The following is a 23,884-nucleotide window of genomic DNA, read 5'->3' on the forward strand; positions in this document are numbered from 1 at the left end:
GTTTTATATCTCTCTGACTACTTATACATTATTTTCATTATGTGTCTTTTCATTTTTCTATCTTTTAATGTGGTGTGTGTGTGTGTGTGTGTGTGTGTGTGTGTGTGTGTGTGTGTGGTTTGTATAGACAACTATTTTTCTAACAATGTTTTAACCAAGTTTACGAGCAGGCATTGTACTTTATGCCTCATTATATAAAGCCTCATAACATAGAATGTTTCTTGAAATTTTAAAAAATATTTACTTTAAATTGTTTACTTTTAAGTTTGTTCTACTTTAATGAACATTTTTGTGCTTAAAATTTTGTGTTTTGAAATTTCCTTCAGTTTAGAAATGGCTAAGTCCAGATAATATATTCATATTTTCACATATTTGTTTCTTGTGCTATGTGAGATTGAAATATTCTCTCAGGAATTTTCAAATATACACTGCGTCACATCTATTGTATTACTGAAAATCTGTGACTTTTGATGGCCTCTCTAATTTCAAGTTTAATTGAATTATTTAAACAAAATGAAAAACTAGTTTGCTGAATGCAATGAAAGGAAACATATTTAATTCTACATACATACATGACTATTGTACATTTTTTATGTTATTTCAAGTTATCTCTGCAATATCATAAAGGATTGCACAGGTCTCCACTCTTTCCTGTACTCTAGGACAGGAGTATTTATGGTGATGTTTATTGATGTGTGTGAGAATTTGTTAAGTCTGAAGTAGATTTAGAGATATGTGTATCTCTATGTTAGGGAGACACACTGGTGATTTTAATTGGTTTGTGAAACAGGCAGATGTTTCAGAGTGTACTAGGCTATAGGTAAGTAATGGACACCTGGGTGTAAGATATATTTGTCACCTTCATCATTGTGCTATGGCATAGCAGGAAAACAAATAAAATCAACTATAGGCAATTACATAGTTTACATGAAAAATAGGGCTGAAAGGGAAATGGGTATATGAAAACTAAAGGATACTTAATGTTTTCTTTAAGGAGATAGTTAGTTTCTTCATGACAGAGGGGTGGAAAGGAATTGTGTTTTCAAATTGAAATTCTGCAGCACATATAGAATTGAAACTATCATAACCATCAGAATTTTCTCATGTCTATTATGTGTGTATTTAGTGGTATTGAAAAGCGCTGTGCAAGATTCATGAACAAGTGTTAGTGCTTCAATTTATAATTTATTTTATTAGAAGGCTATATTATAAAAACTCACGTTTATAAAATTTATTTATAAAACTACACATTGTAAAATATAAAATTTTATTTACTATAGTATCTATAGGTTGATATCCAAATTGATATAAAATATGTTAAGTTTCTCATGAGAATTGTAAATGGACACATTGCCTGTATCATTACATGGTCTGTCTTTTCTGCTGAAATACAGTTCTCATGTTATTCTGTGTGTTCAAATTACACTTCTTCAAGAAGATTCATGGTTTTATCTTAGTCTTTATTAGTTTTTATTGCTGTAATAGAGATCAGTTTACAGGACAAAAAGTCCATTTGGGTTTATAGTTTCACAGCGAGCAAGAAGAGTACATCATGGCAGAGAAGAGAGAGGTATGGTGCAGCAGGAAGCTAAGCGAAAGTTCAAAGCAGAGGGCAGGAAGTGGGCGTGACGGAATCTATGTTCTCAGCGCCCACCTCCAGAAACATAATCCATGAAGAAAGCAGTGTCTCCTAAACAACCCAAACAGCACCAACAACTTTTGGCCAAGTGCCAAATGCATAAGAGTGTTGGGGGAACATCTCATTCACACCATTACAAGGCCCACAGTTAGAGGATATTTTTAAAGTTTAAACTTTTTGAAAGTCCTGTGTTCAAGTGCAGCTACACTTTGAGTTAATTGAACTGTGATTTCAATAACCAACTCCTGAAGGTACATAAATCAGCTCATAACTGGGCTGAAAGTTAAAGCATTGAAACATCATACTTTAAATAGTTTAAACCAACTTAATAGGATGTATTTAATTGTCGGTGATGTAAAATATATGAACCAAGGATTAGAAACACTTATATACATTTTTTTTATTCATTGAGCTTTAAAATAACTGCATGAGAATGTAATACTACATTTACAGAGTAATACATACTCATGAAGTTTGACTCTAATTTAATTGTCTTATCTACCATTGTTTTTTTAACACACAGCATATTTACTATATGTTCCTATAATTTAGTTATTATTCTCTTGAATTCATGTTTCCAAAATCCTTATTTTATATATACAAACAGAAACACATACACACACACAAACACACACAGTATATAGAGATATAAATTATATGGTACATAGTTGTATTTTGGTAAACGTAAGTCATCTTAACTTTGTGAGATATTCTATTGCTTAACATCTTGTTATTTTTAGAAGTATTTGAAGATTCTTATTTTAATACATTGATATTTATTTTCAGAAGACTTTACAAGTGTTTGTAAATTAAAATTCATGTTAACTTTGAGACATATTGGTAGTACATTGTGTCAAATAAAGTAGTGAAATATGCCCAGTATGTCTCAGCTACCCTAATTAGGCTATAGCCACTTGAAACTTCAAGAAGTCAGTCGCAAATCTGTTGAAGATAAAAGTGTGCAGTGTACAACTATCTGAAAATTTCTTGTCATAAAAAGTACCCGATGCTATATTCATATGGTTAAAAAAGATATTCCTATTTTTAGAAAACTGTGTTAATCAAAATTTACATACTGCTTTAGCCTTAGGATCTTCAGCATTAATCAAATCAGCCTTAAAATAGAATTGAGGACTGTGTTGACAAGGAGAGGACATATTTGGTCATAGTTTTGAGGATGTAGTTTACAATGGTGTTGATTTTGAAATATTACTTTGATTCACCATTTATATTTAAAAATAGTTACTAATTTCTTGAAAATAAATATCATTTTTCATGAGCTGATATGATAGCACAACATAGGATTACAAATTAATGTATAAAGCTGCTGCTTTTTCACTTACCAGATACACATTTTAATTATTCAACTAAACTTATATCCATAAGCAGAAATCATTTTCGTTAATATGATTTCTGGAACAGAATATTAACATGTCAATTATTAATAGCTGTGTCCTACCAAGAGTTAGCCAAATTTCAAATGTGGAGTCATAGGCTCCAACATAATTGTTGTTTCTGAAGTCAATTAAAAGTTTGAGGGGTGCAATAGTATACTAGGTGGACTTTGAGAAATCAATGTAAATAAGCACTATAGTTCACAACAATCACATACTGAGAGAACAGACAAAGAAATAAATGGTTAAGACACAATCTGAGAGGGCTCCTAGTTAAATGCATCCATTGTCAAGATGTATTATCTTGATAGCATGGCTCGAAATTGCAAGCCCTTTTCAAATAGGGAAGCTCATTGACGCTCTCGTTTAAGAAGTATATTGAGGCTGTATTAGATAGTCATGACTGAGTGGATATTTGAATACACACCTAGATCAAACATTAACTGCTTCATATAACCCACTGACTCTTACGTAAATAGCATTAGTTGATAGTTAATACTTTTATTAAAAGATATTTAATAAGAATAACTGGCAATTAACAAACTAATAGAAAGTAGGAATATAAATATTAAATATTGCTTTTTTGATAATACAAAAAAAGACTGGAATAGTCACTGTTCATATTAAAGGCACTGGCAAGATTAATTTGCAATCTATATACTTCAGAATCTCTTTTGAGTCATATTATGTGTAGCATTTTTAATATAAAATATGTATTAATCTCATAACTGCCATTATCTTGTAAAAATTAGAATACCATATACCTTTACTCATTTTCTAGAAAAATTCTGTCTACTTTGGTATTTAGTTTATAGCATGAGAATAAACTTTATAGCTTATACCTTCCAACTAAGGAAATTAATTCACGCCACCAGGTTTATATTTTCTTTGATTTTTTTGGCTAGAGAATTAATAAAGCTGCACATCAAAAATGATTAATGTTGAGGAAGGTTGTATAAATAACTAAAGATGACTGAGTAACAGTTTTGCATTAAAAATGTGAAAGGAATAATTTGTGGATATGGTTAATAGAACTACAAGGAGTAGGTCTAATTTTCTGTGGTATTGATGTCATAATTAAAGAGACATTGTGAGAAATGGAACTATCTCGAAGAGGATAATTATGCAAATGAAAGTACTCCCTGATGATGAAGTTTTTAAAATTATATGCAGAGGGTTTTCAAGGTTAGATTCAAAGCCACTGAGCCAGATCACCACCAACAGAACCATCACGGTCTATAGTGTAGCCAGTGGCATCACTGTGTTCTCCAACACCACCTATGGCCGTTAAGGTACTCAGTTTAATAAAATATAAGATTATCTGTTGGAATCGCGTTTCTATCTGCAGATCAGAGACTGCAGTGTCACACTTTTGCATGCATGTGTTTCTGTCCAAGTTTATGCCTGTCTTTTCAAGTGAGGGAACCACGAGAGCTGAGAAGTTAATATTCCAACAGTCGATGCTTATCATCTGAAAGAGCACAATTTGGGGAGGGTTTTGAATGTGTTAAGCAATTATTTAAAAGACTAAGAGCATAAAGTTCATGTTCCTCTGTCAAGTAAAAATTATGAATTCAAATAAGTCTATAGGTGACTTAATGACTTAAGTTCTAAAACACTTTATGGACATGGCAACTCAGAAGATCCAACTTGGATAAGAAAAGGAAAGTAGCAATTTTTTTTAAAGTTCTTGAGCATGGTCTGCTTTAATTTTTCTTGTGTTTATAACCTACCCTGACAAAAGCAACATAGGAGAGAAACGATTTATTTTAGCTCACAATTCTACATTATATCTCATCAATACGTAGAAGTCACAGTGGCAGAAGTGAAAGGCAGCTAGTAACATCACATCCACAAGTCCCTTCCTTGCTGATGGGAATGCAGACTAGTGCAGCCACTTTGGAAATCTGTCTGGTGCTATCTCAGAAAACTGGGAATAGCGCTTCCTCAAGACCCAGCTATTCCACTCCTTAGAATATACCCAGAAGATGCTCCAGGACACAACAAGAAAAATTTCTCAAACATATGCATAGCAGCCTTATTCATAATAACCAGAACATAGAAAAGCCTAAGTGTCCCTCAGTAGAAGAATGGATAAAAAACAAAACAAAACAAAACAAAACAAAACAAAACAACTGTGGTACATTTGCACTATGGAATACTATTCAGCTATTAAAAACAGGGAATTTCCAAAATTTGTGGACAAATGGATTGAACTAGAAATAATCATAATGGGTGAGCTAACCCAGAAGCAAAGAGAGTCAAATGGTAAATGCTCACTTATAACTGGACACTGGCCCAAGAAGCAGGTCCCATGAAAGTCTTCACTTACCAGATAAGTGGGACAGAGGGGAGGACATCCTATTGAGACTCTAGGTGAGAAAAATATAGGAGATAGGGACATAGATGGAACCAGAGGGTCCTAGAAACCTAAAAGAAAAACACTATGATGGGTGGATCTGGGCCCAGGGGTTCTGGTCGATCTAAGGCACCAACCAAGGACAATACATGCAGTCATCATCAAACCCCTACCCACATCTAGCCAAGAGACAGGATATTTTCCACATTTAAATGGAGACTATGGACTGACTTTCACATGATCTCTGGTGCCCCATATTTTGCTATGTCCCCTTGATGGGGAGGCCCAATGGCGCTCGGAGGATGGATAGCAGACTACCTAGAAGAGACTTGATACCCTAGCATTATACTCAGGGGGAGGAGGTCCTCCTCAGTCACAGTCATAGGGAAGGGGAATGGGGTGAAAGCGGGAGGGAGGGAGGAATGGAAGGATGCGTGGTATGGGAGAGCAAATGAGATGTAATATGAAATATTTTATTTTTCAGTAATAATGTGTTTAAAACAAACAAACAAAAAACCATCATATCTACAATTGAAAGCAGAGGAGAATGTATGTATTGATGTTTTCTCTTATTCTAAACAGTCCAGAGCCCAAACCAAGATATTCTGATGTGCATTGTTAGGTTTGTTCTTCCTACATAAATTAAAGCAATCAAGACTCTCCAACAAACAAGTTAAAGCCAACCTGCTAGAGGAAATCCCTCATTGAGAGTCTCTTCTTAGGTTATTACAGGTTGTGTCAGGCTGACAGTTTAAATAAATTATCACAGGGAGATATTTAAGGTATAATTATCTACATTAAAGGATTTTGGAACATATTAGTTAAATATTAACAACGTTTCTATATGGGGTAACAGTCTATTATATTTCATATTAAGTAAAGCCCAATAATTTAATAATTTTAAATAATCTGCCTCAGTACATGAAGTCTCAAATGGAAATGAGTCGGAATATATAAGCTAGGTAAGTATAGATGCTCAAAATTTGCTGTAGCATAGGTGATATTAGTGCATTAAAATTTAAATACTACCATAGCTCAAAGACAGAAATTTTGAATATAATTGTAATATCAAAAGCAAAATATAAATGAATGATTTTCTGCAGTGTTCCACATATAGTAATATTCTCAATACCTTCAGAAATTTAAAAGAACATCAAATGATTTTAAAAATCATTTATGATACTTATGATAACATAATATATGTAATATTTTTTAATACTGATATGGTATATCTTTAAGTGGTGTTTTATATATTGGTATGAAAGAGAGTTCTGTTGATAAATTGGACCTATAATTTAATGTTATGGTAATACTATTTTTATGTGAAGTACGGCATCCCTAATATATCTCATTCGGCTTACTTTGAGAGTTACTGTGTGTGAAATATTGCAAGTTGATTCACTTATGAGATATGTTTATCTCAATTTGGTTCAAAGTGAAATTCCTTTTTCTTTCTATGCAAGACTCATATGTATGTTCAATGGGACACTAATCCATCATGCTGTGGCTTGGGGGAAACATTTATAAACACTGTATTGTACAGACAAGCTTCATAACTGTTTCACAGGAAACACAAGTTTTATTTTATTAGGCTAATGATATAGCATAGTATATCAGCAGAGATTATGATACAAAAATCTATAATCATGAATAAAACAAAAGCAATTCAGAGTCTACAGGCTAAAACTATCCCCCCCCCAAAACGCTCTCTATTTTCACTAGAACACTTTTCAAACATAAACAGTCTGACCTCACTAGAAATCAGTTATGTAACCATAATTTCAGTAATGAGGAAATGTCAAAAGCTTCTTTAGTAGGCTGTTTCAATATTTCACCTTTCTACTTGAAAATAAATTCAACTTCTCATTGGAGTTTATTCCTCTGATTGTGACCATTAGATTTTTTTTTTTTTTAGTCTGGAGAAAAGGCTTGTTATACCTGTAATGAATATTTTCTAAACCTAAAACTTTTTCAAAGATACCACTGAACCATTCCCTTATGGACCTGCTTATTTAGTCTTTGTACAAAAGAATATATATTTCCTGCAGTTTTGGGTATTTGTATAAAGTATAGTAGTGGGGACATACCATAAGCATTCCTCACACCCTGCCTAATTAGGGCCAAGTATAATGAAGATTATAATATTGGCTGTAATAATTAAATATTCACCTTGGTGGTCTATATGCTTACTTGGTGTGTGTGTTCATGTGTGTGTGTGTGTGTGTGTGTGTGTGTGTGTGTGTGTGTAGGGACAAAGTTGATGTCAAGATTCTTCCTTCATTTCTGTCAAATTTACTTATTGAGGCAGAAAGTCTTTCTAAGTCTGGAACTCACCAACTTCAGAGCTTTGCCCTGGGGATCACCTGACTGCCTCTGGAGAGGCATGCAGGGTTAAAGGGGCCCACCCTGCTTCACTAACTTTTACATGGGTGCTAGGAATCTACACTCTGGTCCTCACATTTGCAGAGAGCACTTTAAACTACTGAACCATGCCACAGGTCCTATAGGAGCTTGAATGTGGATTGTACATTTGGGAAGTTCAGTGGCTCAAAAGGAAAGCATAATAGATCCATGACTGATGATAGAAATACTTACAGTTAGTTACTTTTTCAAGAACAAATTTCGAATAAGAATCGACCTCATTAAAATATTTATATATATTTATGCTTATAAAAGATGTAGGTATCAAATAACTAAATTTCAAGAAATGTTTACATTAAATGTTTTAAAAGTAGACTATAGAATATGCAAAAGATAAATTCATATATATGCATATAATAGATTTGAAATTGAGGCTATTTGAATGATTGACTAGAAGATATATCCAATGCAATTACTGCCATAGAGCACTAGTCTGCTATAAATGGTGTTATGTATTAGAAAATGAGATGAATATAATATAATAACATAAATTCTGGAAACTTTCTTGAATTTTCACCTTATTTTAGTATTCTATAAAGTTCATAGTTATAAGGACAATGGTGGAATAGTATATCATATTTTCCACCCTTAAATATTCCAAAGCCTATGTGGCAAGTCAGACAACCTAAGGGACATACTAGAATACATCTTAATGTACTAAAGTATTTTTAATCAAAATACCACTAGTTCTTAAGAAGTCAGGGAACTCTAGGAAAGCTTCTAGACAGTAGTATTTCTGAGTTCTTTCTCGGAAGCAGAGCCATCCAGTCCAAATTAGGTTACATGGTGGAAGGAGTTTGCAGAGGCTGAAGGCACAGCAGCTGCACGCCAATAGCCACAACAAACTACAAAGTACTTAGAGGACAATGAGGAAAAGTCTGTGGTTGGAATAGATTTAAAGAGCTTATGGTAAATGCTACAACTCTAACTTCTAAAGTCCAAAGATATTATAGAAGAAAAGGGGAGAATTTGGAATTTGTTAATCTGTTAGTAAATCAGTAAATTTTATTTTATGATGATGTGTTCGGTGGCAAGATTAATGGACAATATAATAAATTAGGTCTATATGCAGCTATGCACACGTGACTATGGAGTAGACTCAGTTGTCAACTGTAGTAACACTGTGGTGAAAAGATGAAAACAGCCTCCCATAGGTGGATTTTGAGCTCAAAGGGAGTTAGGGATTAAAAATTATTAATAGAGTTCTAGCTTACATGGCTGGGACAGATAGGAGTTTATCTCGCTCCACTGGAATAGGGAGAGTATTTCTTTGACATTTTCCAATTTTGGCAGTTGGATAAATCTGGGACATTTGCTTTTCAATTTTGTGCTTGATGTGGGTATGAAAGGTTGAAGGGATCTGGAGGAGGATACCTAAATAATTATTTGCTGAAAAAGATCCAGCCCTGGTGGACAATACCTGCAGTCATTTTAGTTTGATGATCTAGCTGTTGTATGTGGCTGAAATTTTTATTATAAAAGTGATATCCACCTTGTCCATTTTCATCTCTAATTTCCTCCTCTGAATACATAAAAAAATCATGAGTATAAGTGTAGATTAAAGATAAAGCTGGGTGCTAAAGATGAATCCAGAAAATGTCTGTCACACAGGTATAAGGTGCTGCGTTTCTAACCTCAGTAGCCACATAAGAGACTGAGCATGTTCGTACACTTGGGGCGACTGGGTGTCCAGACGAGCTGTTCAATGAGCTCTGTACTACAGGAGACACCTTGTCCCAAAGAATAAGGTGAAGAAGAACCAAGAGGCCATTTGGATACAACCCTTTGTTTCTATATGTAAGGACACACACGTTCATATTTAGCAGAGAAACAGTATGTACTACACTCACATAGACAGAGACATACAAATGTCTTTTTTTAAATGGAGATGTAACTGTACTGTTTAAAAACAACTCATTACTACATTTGGTAAAGAAAAGGCAAATGAGGTGTTCCGATTCATGCCATGAATGATATGTATAGATTCCAGAGATTTTCAGATCAAGGTCGAACATGTCTTTACCTCAACTGAGATCATTTAAACACGGTTGGGTTGTTCAAATGATACTTGGTGGGGACACTAACCAAAGAAGTTGTATATAGAATTTAAGTGTTAGAATAATATGGATCTATATAGTGCCTAACCAATGTTCAAGGTCATTTGGAAAGATCCTAGACATCTTTATTATCGGATTGCCTGTGTTAATATTTCTCCCCATTTGTCTTTTGTTCATTTACTGCATTCTTTTACTTATTTTATATTTACTGTCATGTATTTTAGTTTAAATCATACGGTCTCATTTACAGAATAACTTGTTATTAAGAACAGACTCTGACTTTCTGTTTAAAGGCCCTTCCTGTGAGTGAGGACCCCCAGCCTCTTAAGGCAGTGCTACTTTTAAAGCTGTCCTGTTCTTTTTTTATGGTGTTTCCCACTGCTCTTTCGTGCTGTGCTCTCCCTGCTGCAGCTTTTCATTGAGATGCTGAGCACGTGGCTTCAGTTGGCAAACCTCTCTCTCTTTATTCCTGTGCCCTTCCTTTTACCTCCTTCTCCTTGGCTTCTGCCTGCAGCTTTTGTTACCCAGCTTCTTTTGCCCACTTTGACTTGTGTCTGTGTCCGCTTTGTCTTCTTTACTTATGATTTATGGTTTTGTCTTCTCCTTCCTTCTTCACGCCATCTGCTTCCAAGTACACTCCTTCCCTTAAGCCAGAGCTGGTACATTGACTATTTGACTCTCTTTGCAAGTGCATGTTTAAATATCATAAAAAACTCTAACTTATAATAAATTGGAACAATGCAAACTTTCAGTTTAACTGACTTAGAAAGATTTTATATATTTATAAAACCTGATGCTATGCCCTTTTTTGAATATTTAATTCTCAACATATCATTGTAAATTGGGAATTATAAATGTTATAAATTTCATCAATGATGAAGTTTTTGTAATGGAAATTTCTTCAAGAGACCTAGAAGAACTCTTTTACTCTTGTGTTTACTTTCTTTCTCTCTCTCTTTTAAGAATTAAGTTCCTATCAGAGGCAGTCCCTACTCTCCCCACAGCTGTCGAGAATGAACTGCCCCTTGGCTATATCTGAACAGGGGCTCTAGGCTTACTGCATGCACTGTCCTTGGAACTCTGGTGGCCCTGATTTGATCAGTTTCCCTTGTTGGGGAAGTCAGATTGTCACACAGAGGAAGAGAAAGCAGGCTATCCAGATGAAACCTGATAGGCTCTGGTCATATGGCAGGGAAGAGATCACCTTCTGTCAGAGGTATAAGGGAAGGGGATAGGTTAAAAGAGGGAGGGAAGGTGGGAGTGGGAAGATACAAGTGAGTGGATAACAATCTGGATGTAATCTGAATAAATTAAAATTAGAAAAAAAAAAAAAGAAAGAAGTTCCTGGAGAATTAGCCCTGGAGGAAAAAAAAAAGCCTGTGTAATATAGGGCAAAGAGTGAGTACCAGGTGTCTTTAGAATCTTGCCAAATGTATCTAACTAAAACCAAAGCCACTCCAACTGAACCAAGAATACCTCAGAATGTTAGAGGATCTTACTGTGAGAACATATCATATGCACTTCTATTATTTCCCACATGTACGTTTCCAGAAAATGATTCCCACCACTGTAGACACATTTAAAAGGTTAGAGGATTCTAGGAAAGGAACCCCTATCACAGAAAAGGATTGTGGGGGTAAAGAACACACTTTTCCAACTTAAGAATGGAATGATCATAATGAGCGAGTTAACCCAGAAGCAGAAAGACTCAAATGGTATATACCCACTTATATCTGCATATTAGCCCAAGGGGCATGTCCCACGAAAGCATTCACTTACCAGGAAACTGAGACAGAGGGGAGGACATTCTATTGGGACTCTAGATGAGAGAAGCATGGGAGAATGGCAAAGTAGAAGGATCCAGAGGGTCCTAGAAGCCTACAAGTAGAACATTATGATAGACAGATTTGGGCCCAGGGGTCCCGCTCAAACTAAGGCACCAGCCAAGGACAATACAGGCGGTAAACCTTAAACCCCTACCCAGATCTAGACAATGGACAGAACACTCTCCACAGTAGAGTGGAGAGTGGGATATTACTTTCTCACATACTCTGGTGTCTCACATTTGACCATGTCCCCTGGAGGGGGAGACCTGGTGGCTCTCAGAGGAAGGACAGCAGGTTACCAAGAAGAGACTTGATACCCTATGAACATATACAGGGGGAGGTAATCCCCCTCAGGAACAGTCATAGGGGAGGGGAATAAGGGAAAAATGGGAGGGAGGGAAGAATGGGAGGATACAAGGGATGGGATAATCATTGATATGTAACAAGAATAAATTAATAAAGTAAAAAAAAAAAGAATGGAATGAGTAATGTGCACAGTTTATCCTGACTTCCACAGATATGCAATAATTTTTTCCTTTCTTAAAATTATAATTTATTCAGATTATAGCTGGATTCTTACTGTCTCATTTGTAACTTCCTATTCCCATCCTCTCTCTCTCTTTTGCCCTTTTCCCCTCCCCTAGACCTCTGAGAGAATGTGACCTCCTCTCCTACCATATGGCCACAGCCTATCAGGTCTCATCTAGAAAGTCTGCTTCCCTTCCTCTGAGTGCAGCCAGGCCTCCCCACCAATGGGAAGTGATCAAATTGGGGGCACTAGAGTTAAATTAATTAAACAATTTATTCACTTTACTCCAGATTATAGCCACTACCCTCCCATCCTCTTCAAGTTGCATCAGGACTGAGTGAGTCCTCTTTCCCAGTAGCCTGGCTAGGCAGCTCTCCCAGGGCTCATCAACCAAGGACCATGCATAGATTGGACCTAAGACGCCTATGCACAGATATAGTCAATGGGCAGCTCAGATTTCACATAGTTTCCATAGTAAGGGGATTAAGAGCTGCCTCTGACATGTATCCCAATACTTTTTAATTGTTTAATTTCATAAACAAAATCTCTTTGATATTAAAGTAGCATGTATTCACCTATTGTAACTACCATCCCGGAAGCAGTAAGCCTCCATCTGCTAATGTCAGGCTAGCCCTGGTGATTTTCTAGCCTCTGTACAAGCTAATCTAAGCCTAAAATATTTTCAGCATCTGAGACTTCTGTCTGAATAAACTCCCCCTTTCTAGGTCTTTTTGAACTTTTGCTGGCTTGCACAACTCAGCTGCTTATCTGCTTACCACTGTCTCGTGAGATTGAAGGTAGGTCTGTATCCCAGCCAGATCATACAGACCTAGAGGGTGTTTGGTTATGATCTCATGTCAGAGCAGAAATGAATTAAATAAAAATTCAGCCGACTGAATTAAAATTCCCCTACATGTTGAGGTTTAGTTCTTTCTGTTATAAAAATGAGCATAATCATCCATAACATACTAAGCGACCGATATGTGCTATTTTAGTGCCAAACTAAAACTGTGTCATTATTCTCATTTTGTTATTATTGTGGAGTGAGTTCTAATTTGGTGTACTCACATGCATAGAAGTAGTGAGATATTCAGGAACATACACACTAAAGAAGGCAAACTGCATTTGGCCCTCAATAGCATCAGCTATTCACACAGGGATGAGAGCATTGGCAAACATTCATAATTATCTAGGTCACCCTAAGTGCTACAGAAAGTTGGGGAGGGCATTAAGTCCTACTTAGAGAAAGTGCATTTGTATAATAGCTGAAGATAAATTACAACCAATAGGCTGAAACCCATTACAATGCACCTTTGGGGTCTGTATTCCTGAATTTATTCCTGCTGCGAATGATCAGAAACCATAGTAATCTCATCAATCAGGACTTCGTGTCTTTGGTGGTTGAGAAAGATAAGAAGTCTTTCTAGTACTTGGGAGTATCCATCATGCTGAAACAAAAGACTGTAAAAGTGCACAGGTAGATAGAGGCTTAGTATCTTCTGAAAAAGTATTAGATTTTGTTGCTGATGAGATGGGTATGCCGTTGTCTGTGAGCCATGGAGCAACGGTGTGAGGATTTCTGATTTAAGAGCAGGTTACCATCCCTAACCCTGAAGGAGAACATTGCTAGGCCAAATAAAATGAGGATGCGTCCAATTTACAAAAATTACACTTTAATTTTTTAGTGCTTCTATCTGAAGTAGGATATGATTCTGAGGAAATATAACTTCTGTCATATGTAATAAGGCACCAAAATATCAGAAACCTAATATAAATATACTCAAAGTACCTTTCTGATTAGGTTACCATCCACCAAAACATATGCACCGTCCATAAATGTTGAGATCAGAATAATAAGAGATTGCTCAGTGGGTCAAGAGGCCTGTTTCCAACTTGTCCAGCGATCCTACAAGGATGGTGAAAGTGAAAACTTAGTTTTTTAAAGTTGTCCTCTGACTTGTGCATACTCATAATGGCATGTATATATGTGTGTGCACGTGAGAACGTGCAAAAAATACACATTTGCGTATGTGTAATGATGTTTAAAAGACTATAAACTACAGCGTCTTAGAATATATAATATGCTGAATTTCGAAGATGGAAGTGATTTGACAGCCCTTTCCAATGGCCCCCTCATGAGAGTTGGATTTCAGACTTTGCTACCAGAAGCATAATTTCATCATGTTGTTTTCTTCATATTACATTAACTGTTCCCAAATTAGCAAAATAAAATCAGCGCAGCCAGTACCAGCAGGACGGTTTCATACATACTTCATTAGAAGCACTTGAAACTCCTGTGTACCGATATTTTGTATTAAATTAATGCTAATGGCCATAAACAAATAACACCAGGGACCCTGCATATAATTGAATTATTATTACCTACAGGATAGGGATTGTTACAATGTGATAAAGTTGAATTCAGCATAGATTCCCAGGCATTATGGGCTACTGCATCTTCCATCACATACATTTTTTACATATACATAGTTCCATTTGTGATTTGAGATCCAGAACGAGCCATGATCAAGGTGTTGTGTTCTTTTAGTTGCCGTCTGATAATAATTTTATCTACTATATAAGAGAGAAAATTCTCTTATATGAGAGTTAATTAATAATCCTCATTTTGTTCCCTGCTTTCTCTGCTTATTATTAGCATTTGAAATGCACCAAAAATGTAACAACCATTATAGAAAACTTATTTGATATTTTTATATCCTGCCAGATCTGTCTCTAAACCTTTTTCTTTTATTTCTCGTGTGTGTACATGTATGTGGTAGTGTGTGTGTGTGTGTGTGTGTGTGTGTGTGTGTGTGTGTATGTGTGTGTGTGTGTGTGTGTGGTGTGTGTGTGTTTTCAAGTATATGAGTGTGCAAATGCATATGAACACTTAATGCAAGACTAGAACAGGATATCTGGTGTCATGTTCTCTATCTATTCACTGCCTTGAAATACAGTCTTCACTTCAATGCTAACTCATCTTTTCAGTAGGTTGTTGGCCAATATTTTCCTAGAATCTACTCTTGGGTCTATTCCCCAGTGCTGGGGTTAAGGTATAGTCAGCCACAGCTGGCTTTTTATGTGGATTCTAGTAATTTCAAGTGAGGTCACTTAAATTGCAGAACAAGTATACTTACTCACTGAGCCATCTCCTTATCATCTACCCCCATGAAAACCTTAAGTTCTTAATCTATAAGTAATTCTTGTTTGAAATACATGACACTTAAATATAATTCTAGTCTTTCTTGGTAGGAAGTATATACTCAATTTGAAGAAAACTATGTATCTTTTTATATTTTCTAGATTTAAATTGGAATCTAGGAAGTGGCTTCATGAAAGCACTGAGCATTTACTCCTTCTTCTCAGTACTGACTTACTTTCTCTGCATGCGCACAAGTATTGTGATGATTGGATGATCAGTAATATACTTTAAAACCACTGTGTAAATAGTGCCGAGTTACAGCTGTGAGCTGGCATATGCCTCTTCCCTTGCCCCCTGCAGAAAGACCACCACTGATTATACTTTATTGTAACTTTTATTAGTACATGTCTTATCATCTGGGTGAATTATATTTCTTGCTAACTTATTTTCCAAAAGATTATAAGAGAAAGATTTTGGATAATTTTTAACTCATGCATTTTGATGATGAATGAATTCTTTGCGTTTCCTGAAAAAATGTTCTGGAATTTTGATCAACTATTAATTCAAACAAAAATCATCCATCTCTCTTATTATTACCACCATCATTCACTGACCTTGTTCATATTTGTCTTGGTCTATTTGGAGTATAACAAAATACTTTATACAAGGCATCTTAAAAAACACCAGAAATTAATTTCTCCAAGTACTGAACACTGAATTATCCAATGAAGGTCTAGGCAGATTGAGGGTCTGGTAAAAGCATGCAGTGTGCTCTACAATGACACCTTGTTTTCACACGGCCAAGATTTCCAGGGCTCACTGGGATCAGTAATCTAATCCACAGGAGCGTAATCCTATCATCTTATTTCTGAGAAGATACTACTACTTAATATCATCACTAAGAGGAAGAGATGGTGAATTTTTGAGAGATCATAATGATATTTAATAGATTATATTAGTATTTAAAGTACATGAGGAGGTTGATTAACAGGTAATTATTCCTGTCTCAGACGTCTTGCTACAAGAGCTGGCACTGAAACGTGGCCTTGTTATTTCCAAGGTTAAAATGCCATCCATATATCAAACTTCTTTTCTTTCTGTTCTGACTTCAAGATTTAGGACTTCAATATACATCAAAAAATGGGTTCTTTAGACGATAAGAAATGTTAGGCAAGGTTAACTACATTTTACTTATTAGGAAGGAGCAAATGGTATACATAGAAAATGGTTCAACAGCCTTCTTTATCTCATACCTGGAATTCTAGAGTTTTCTGAGCTAGTGTCTACATTGGCACTTGAGATATCCTGAACCCAACATCTCTGGGATAATCTATGCATGTTCACAACAGTCAAAAACTGTTAACGATGTAGAAAGGTAAACATAGATACTGAGAAACATCTTCATAATAGAAATTCTCCCACAAGAAGCCATGCTTCAGTACCTTTCTTTTGTGAATACAGACCATGATTATATAGCTGATGTTGACTTTGGGTACCAACTTTCCTCAGGTGCCTTTTTTTCTCTTTGTGACATTTGTTCCCTCAAACTCATTTGTGGATGTTCACTATTCTAACTGCATATAATTCACCTGGAAAATTACCATAAGATTTCTGTAGATTTTTCTTTGGTGATGATTTTATGCCTCCTTTTGCTGAGTACTTAGTGATTAGAACACATGTGATAATGGAAAAATAGCTGGTTACATCGTAATGCATTTTTGTACCTTGAAGACTATACATAATCATTGTTTCATTTCTCCAGAAACATTGGAGAGGGGATTGTGGAACCAAATTCAACTGCATTGAGATATGGAGGTTTAATTCACTGCTTTAAGCACACTTAAAGCACAAGTGTTTTAAAATGATGTAACTTTTCTGAATTTCTGAATTTATACACATGTAAATCAATGACAGAATAAGATTTTGTGTAGTATAAATTATAAATCATACATAAAAACACTTTCAAAATGTTAAAGTGCTATATATAGTAATTTATATCTTAGTTTTAACAGGTCTCAGCAAAAATAGAGTGAATATGAATCATAGCCCTGATGCTTACTGTTCAAATTTGCTATCTATATATTATTATTATTTTTTATAAGAGCCATAAAAACTTCATGTGCTAAAGTTTGATACCCAGGGTGGTATTACTACGGGATGGGAAAATAGTTGATAGATGAGGCCTATGTGGGCATTCTTTGGTCCCTTAGGGTCTGACTCTTTAGGACAATGTAGAACCTTTTCTGTGTTTGTTTCCTGACCAGCTGAATGGTTGGCTCCTCCTTTGCCACCTGGAATCTCCCATTAGGACAAATGCCGGATCTACCCAATCACCTACCAAGCTTCAGAACTATGTGCTAGATAAAGCCCTACTTTTGAATATAATTCATCACAAACCTTGTGTTGTATAGAGAGGCATCTGCCTGACTCATTGTAGAAGTGTCAATTGGCTTATTTAGATTACATTAAATATATATATTTCATATGTTTTTACAATGAACATAGATTACATAAGTTTCATGATGAGAGAACCATTATTTTTTCTTTCAAACCAACATATCACTGTCATTCAATCATAATCAATTTGTGTCCTTTTGTATTTTTACAGCATGAAAGAGTGCCTGTTGTTAACATTGTTACTATAGGCCATATTATTAAAATTTAACCATTTGTACTAAATAATCTAAATTATATTTTACCTCTGAAATTAACATATTATATAGGTTCTAACATTTAACTGTAGACACAAGATTCCCATAAAACTCTCCTTTACCCACTGGGTCAATTCACCTATTTAATCCTGATTTTTTTTTTATTCTCTTGGGATAACAAAAAGTATTTCCACCTGACATTTATTGAGAAGTATGGGATCTTGTGAATATTTACTTATAAGAGAGTCTGTGCATATATTCTATGAGTTCATAGTTTTATTTATTTTAAAGCTTGTGATATGGTATAAATATCTTAGAGAAACTATCAAGTACTCCAAAAGTTATTTTTAAAAAGGAATAAAATAAATTTAAGAACCAACATGTGCCACTTCATTTTACAGAATGTGAGCTTTCATATGAGAATATATGTTCAGAGAAAATATATACAATGAAATGTTTCTTGGGTTTAAGTACCACATTTAACAATTAAAAATAGTAAATTCATGTTATCACAGTCATGAAATTTATCTAATATAGAGGGCCATCTGTCAGAAATATGTATGCTACCTGTGAGAAATTCATAAGGAATATATCACCTTGTAGATGTTCCACTTAGACATCCCCTACACCTTGGAAGGGACCTGTTCAAGCAGGCAGATCAAGCTTCTTAAATTTTGAACCATTCTCCCTATAAGAATTGCAGATTCACTACGTTTCTATGTGTGGAAGAGGGTGTCCAAAAAAAATAAAATAAAATATGCCAGTCAAGTAAGTTTATGATAGAAGTGGCTCTGATATATAAATATTGAAGAGACAAACCTATCTGGATATTCTAGAACATTCTTACCAACCAATGTCTTATTTCTAAAGCCAGCATTGAGAATGATGACCATTCTTCACCCCAAATCTGTTTCTTCCACGTTTGCTCAAGGCAGACTTTCCATGCTTTGTTCACAAGATGCAAGTGAACAGGTAGAATGAATCAAGCACTCTGCCCTTCATCTCCTTCGTGTTTTAGATAACTGAGCAGGCCAACTATAACACACCTTATACAAGGCTGAGCATTACTCAATTATCTGTCTGTCGATACTTAGAAGGTACTACATATATTGAAAAGAGAGCCAAGAACTTCAGACTTCACTGGGCTTACATAACAGGCTTTTTCCATGATCTTTTTATCATTAGAGATTTTATCAATCAAATCTTGCAGATTAAAAGATACTTTTCCAAATTAAAACATCCTCGTTTGAACTTGAACATATAGAAAGCACATAGAAACTGGATGCACAGCTTTCCTTGTGATTTTATAGCCATGTTCTTGGTTTCTAAAGATAGCGTCAAACATATCATTTATTAATCCCAGTTTACACAATTCATAATGGCTTTATTTCTTGAAGCAGTTTCCATAAATATTTCCAATAAGAACGTCTGCTATCTTTATTTTGTGTATGAAATGTTTTAAAGATTCCAGGTGCTTCTTCAGGGCAATCTGTCTTTGAAAGCAGAAGTTGGAAGGAGACAAAGTATTTGCTGAAATGGAGTCTTTCTTTAAGTTAAAGTACACTTGAAATGCAGACATTAATGCACACCATACTGATCTATTGGTTTTTATTGACTTTTATTGTCACATTTATTTGTCTTAGTGTTATTTACTCACACCAATGTACACAGAGGAATCAGGTAAAGAATAGACTACCTATTATAGGAAATAGACTGTAGAAGATTATATTCATCAGCTTAACTATGATGGATTACGTATTTATAGATCTGTACAGAAACATCCAACAGTGCTGTGTAAATTAGGGATTTAATACATAGTGTTGAAACTCAATTACAAACTACATATGGATACAGAATACTATAAATACAACATGCTGATGACTAAATTATTCAGTACCTTCTTCTCAGCTACTCAGAAACCTTAATATACATTGTTTTTATTAATCACCTAAACCATGTATCTTTGAGACTCAACTAAATCCATGATTAATGTTAGTGAATTAACACAAAACCTATGACTTTGAGGAGATATTGATTATCATGGTGTGGAAGTTTCAAAGTTGCAAATTAAAAGAAAAATATATTTACCACAAGAGATGATATGCATAGTAGATTCTGTGTAACTGAATTCTTTAATATAATTCTTTATTATTTTTTACATATACACTCATATCATTACACAAAATTCAGTAAACTATCTACAGAGAGAAGAACCATGAAACAATCAGGAATTATGTAAATGTTACATTCATAGTGTTTGGACTATTTGCATTTGTCAGCCTTGAAGAAAATGTCCTTCATATTTATGACCTCTTCAGCCTGAGAGAATATTATTAAACTCCAGTGTACAGATGTAAAATTTGGCATACAAAAAATTTACTGATAATAAATCATATATGCTTTAAAGCAATTGTTTTGTATAAATACAATTTTAACCATTCATAAATATGCAAGAAATGTCTATACTATTAAGACTGATTTCCATCTTTTCAGATTTGAAAATTATTTTGGCTTTATTACTACCAATGTTGATAAGTAAGGAGTACACCATGGGAAAAACATATTTAGAACCATTTCAGAAACTGCTGGAAATTTTTTTCTATTTATAATACAAAATTTATTTAATGATTTTATTTGAAACTCCAGCAAGTGTGCAAGTAGGGAACACTACAGTAGAGCCCATTCAAAGATATAATAATCTGATATTTAAATGCTAAATGGTGATGGTCAGATAATATAAAATACATTTTGCTGTAAAATGTATTTCAGTTCTATAGGAGCACGAAAAAAAAAACTTTGTGTGTATGTAAAACAATGAAAATTTTATCTGACCTCTTCCACAAGTGTATGTGTGGCATCTCAACCTTCACAGTGTTCATATATGTTCATGTATTTTCAGAAACAAGGCTAATGCTGAAAAAAAATCTTTTATTCCTCATGTTTTTAATTTTAATTCAATTTTTGTGATTAAAATGATCAGAAATATATAATTGACATCACATTTTCCTAAAACTCATCTCCATATTCACTAAGATTCATTTGGGGCCATCACCCACAGTTTAAAAAACTGTGGTTATATAATATATGACAATTTAGACTGCTGACATTAGGGAGGATAGTACAAAATCAGAAATCAAGGAAGTTATATCAGCATAGTGAAACAAAAAAGAAGAATGACAAATATCTAAAAAGTCTACCAATATTACGAGTGCAATTGCTAGGACACCCAGAAGCAATGCATGCTCAAAGTGATATATATATATATATATATATATATATATATATATATATATATATATATATATATATACTCAAAGAATGCACTTTTGAATACTTTTGATTATTTTTAGCTCAGTGGCACTGTATGTCTAGACATATTTTTTACTATGGCTTTCAATAGAGGACATGATGCTCCTGAAATTCAGTCAAGCTATGTTTCATCAATCATAACACTTAAATTATTATGTGATTCTGAAGAAACAGTAACAAGAATGTCATGTTAGAATTTGAATCCCTTAAAAGTTTTAATGACCACTGTTTTAAAGAAATGATTCAATTTAAATTTCAAGAAAAGCCAGTAGAACTAAAATAAATTATTAATGCTACTAGAATTTATTTTTACTAATCACTCAGATCACATCAGAAAAAAGTAGTATAAATAGTTGCACCAAATAAAAATCAGAATTTAACTTATGGTGTGATAAAAATAGAAATGGAAATACTAGATTCTGAAGTAACATATTTTTTTATAATGTTCTTGATCTTTATCCCATGAAGGGGAGTGTTCAGAAACACAGAAAGGGACCTTAATGGGTAAGAAAAAGTCTCACAAAATATCAAAATGCGAGAGCTGGGAACCAGACTACAGTGTAGTTCTTGTACAGTTGTTGTACAAATCTTAGCAGGATACTCACTCTGTCAAATAGCAGCCAACAAAGGCTAAAAATCAAGTCAAACCATTGCACCAGATGGTCTTGAATTGCTAAGCATACAGCAGACTCTAGAGAGCCGAGTCCTGGAGCACGGTGGCTCCAGACAACATGATCATAGTGTAAGTATAAGTAATTATGGTAAAAATGATCACATTTATAGCCGTTGTGAATTCCAATTTGCTTATTTTTGAAGTTAGAGTCCTATGTTTACTAACATGTAGTGTTATAATTTTCTATATAATATGTTTACACATTAAAGATAAACTATTCATGCAAAAAGTTTTTAAAATCTTAGTATATATTTTGCATTTGGTAATGTTCTAAGTAATGCTGAAAAATATGCACTTAAAACTGTCTGTCTATGAGACTAACAGGAACAAGCTACATTATTTGGGCAACTATTCGTCAGGTTAGTTCATTACAGGTTCTTCATCACACAGATGTCTTTCCCCCCAAAAAGTCAAAATAAAGACTTGTTGGAAAATATGCTTCTGCATTCATAGAACCTATAATATAAGCTCAGCCATTTTCTTGAAAATATAGTCATTCTGCATTTAATATATCTGTGATCATAATTTATATTTGCATGCCGTTATTTTCTTTGAAGAAGTATAACACATGATACGTATATGTAAAAATTGACAGTAATTCTTTTTTTCTATTTTTTGTGAATAAAAATAATTGTATAATCTTGTTCCTTCCACATGTACATAGTAGTCCTGTATCCAAGAGTCTCATGTTTTACAGGAACAACATGCTCTTCGAAATCAATCAAATTTAGAAATTGGAGATATAAAGTGTAATCTTCATGTCCATATAAAACAGAGGGAGGATAAATGAGTTAGGTCTGTAGATATGAAAGACTGGTCAATAGGAGACAATATTTCAGATTTTGAATATGGACATAAGACCCAAGATGCAAGAAATATCAAAAATTGGCAGTCTTGAACTATGTGAAGAAAAACAGTGAGATTCATCTGAATGAACGAGGAAGCATATAACATTTTCACAATTTGGATATGAAATTAGCCAGACTCCCATTTACTTGCTGACATACAGTCGGTTTAATGTATTAATCTTAGGTTTAGGAGAAAATTATAGTGACTTTTCACATAGTAGCAATACAAATTTAGCATGTTATGTTTTCACTGTTATTGTTGTAGTTCTTCACTTCTAAGAGTATAGTGGCTGAAATAGAAAAACAAACCAATATTTTACATGCTTCAGGAACAGGTTTGCAGTGGCCCCTATGGAAAGTGTGTTTTTCGTGAAATGGTAGTAACATATGCAGCCTAAGCATCCCGGCCTTGACTTTTCTTTTTTATGATAAGGAGTCCATATTACTGTTTGTAGTACAAAATTAATACCTTATATTTTTTTCTTCAGATTTTAAAGCTAGTATCAAGCATATTGTTGCACAACTGCAATAAATAACAAAAGACATAAAAGTCATAGGAAAATGTACAAGAAAGCCATATGCTATTTTCAGTAAGAAACATAGAACATTCTAGTTAATAGTATGTGTTAAGTGATACAAGTACCATGCCTTACTTATCCTCCTAAAGTATCTCATATTTATACCTGTTCCATTCTTTCTTCAGCATTCACTATTATTCCACTTACACTTTCTTGTTGTGCTTGACATCTCAGAAGTCTCATGAACGAATAAATTAATAACTGACAGTGATTTGTAACAACTATCCCAATATTAAAATCATATTTGCTTGAACATTGTACACAAGAGTGGTGGTCTTGCTACAAAACAATGCATTTTATAGTGAAATTCTAAGGCAATAGAAAAGGAAATTTGGTGTTTGTTTTCTTATTTTTGTTTTATTAATTAAGCATCCTGTTGTAGGGCAATGGTTAAGTTACATTCTTTTAATATCTATTAACTCACATGTTCACCTAGATAATGGAGCTTTAAATTTAAT

The 23,884-nt window shown here is 34.3% G+C and overlaps 1 protein-coding gene across 5 annotated transcripts in view; it reads left to right on the forward strand.

Annotated features, from left to right (window-relative positions):
• The window catches only part of PCDH9 (protocadherin 9), an 879,612-nt gene that overhangs the window by 471,900 nt on the left and 383,828 nt on the right, over positions 1-23,884 (forward strand). Inside the window, exon 4 of one of the 5 annotated variants that reach the window (XM_084767926.1) lies at positions 10,834-10,854. The exons of the other annotated variants lie outside the window; for them this stretch is intronic. Coding sequence (XP_084624052.1) covers positions 10,834-10,839 — 6 coding nt within the window. The 3' untranslated portion in view covers positions 10,840-10,854. Of the gene's footprint in view, positions 1-10,833; positions 10,855-23,884 lie in introns of those variants that run through there. 5 annotated transcript variants of the gene reach the window in all.

This window comes from Acomys minous (assembly GCF_964271855.1).
Source record: "Acomys minous genome assembly, chromosome: 18".
In the NCBI taxonomy this organism is placed as follows: domain Eukaryota; kingdom Metazoa; phylum Chordata; class Mammalia; order Rodentia; family Muridae; genus Acomys; species Acomys minous.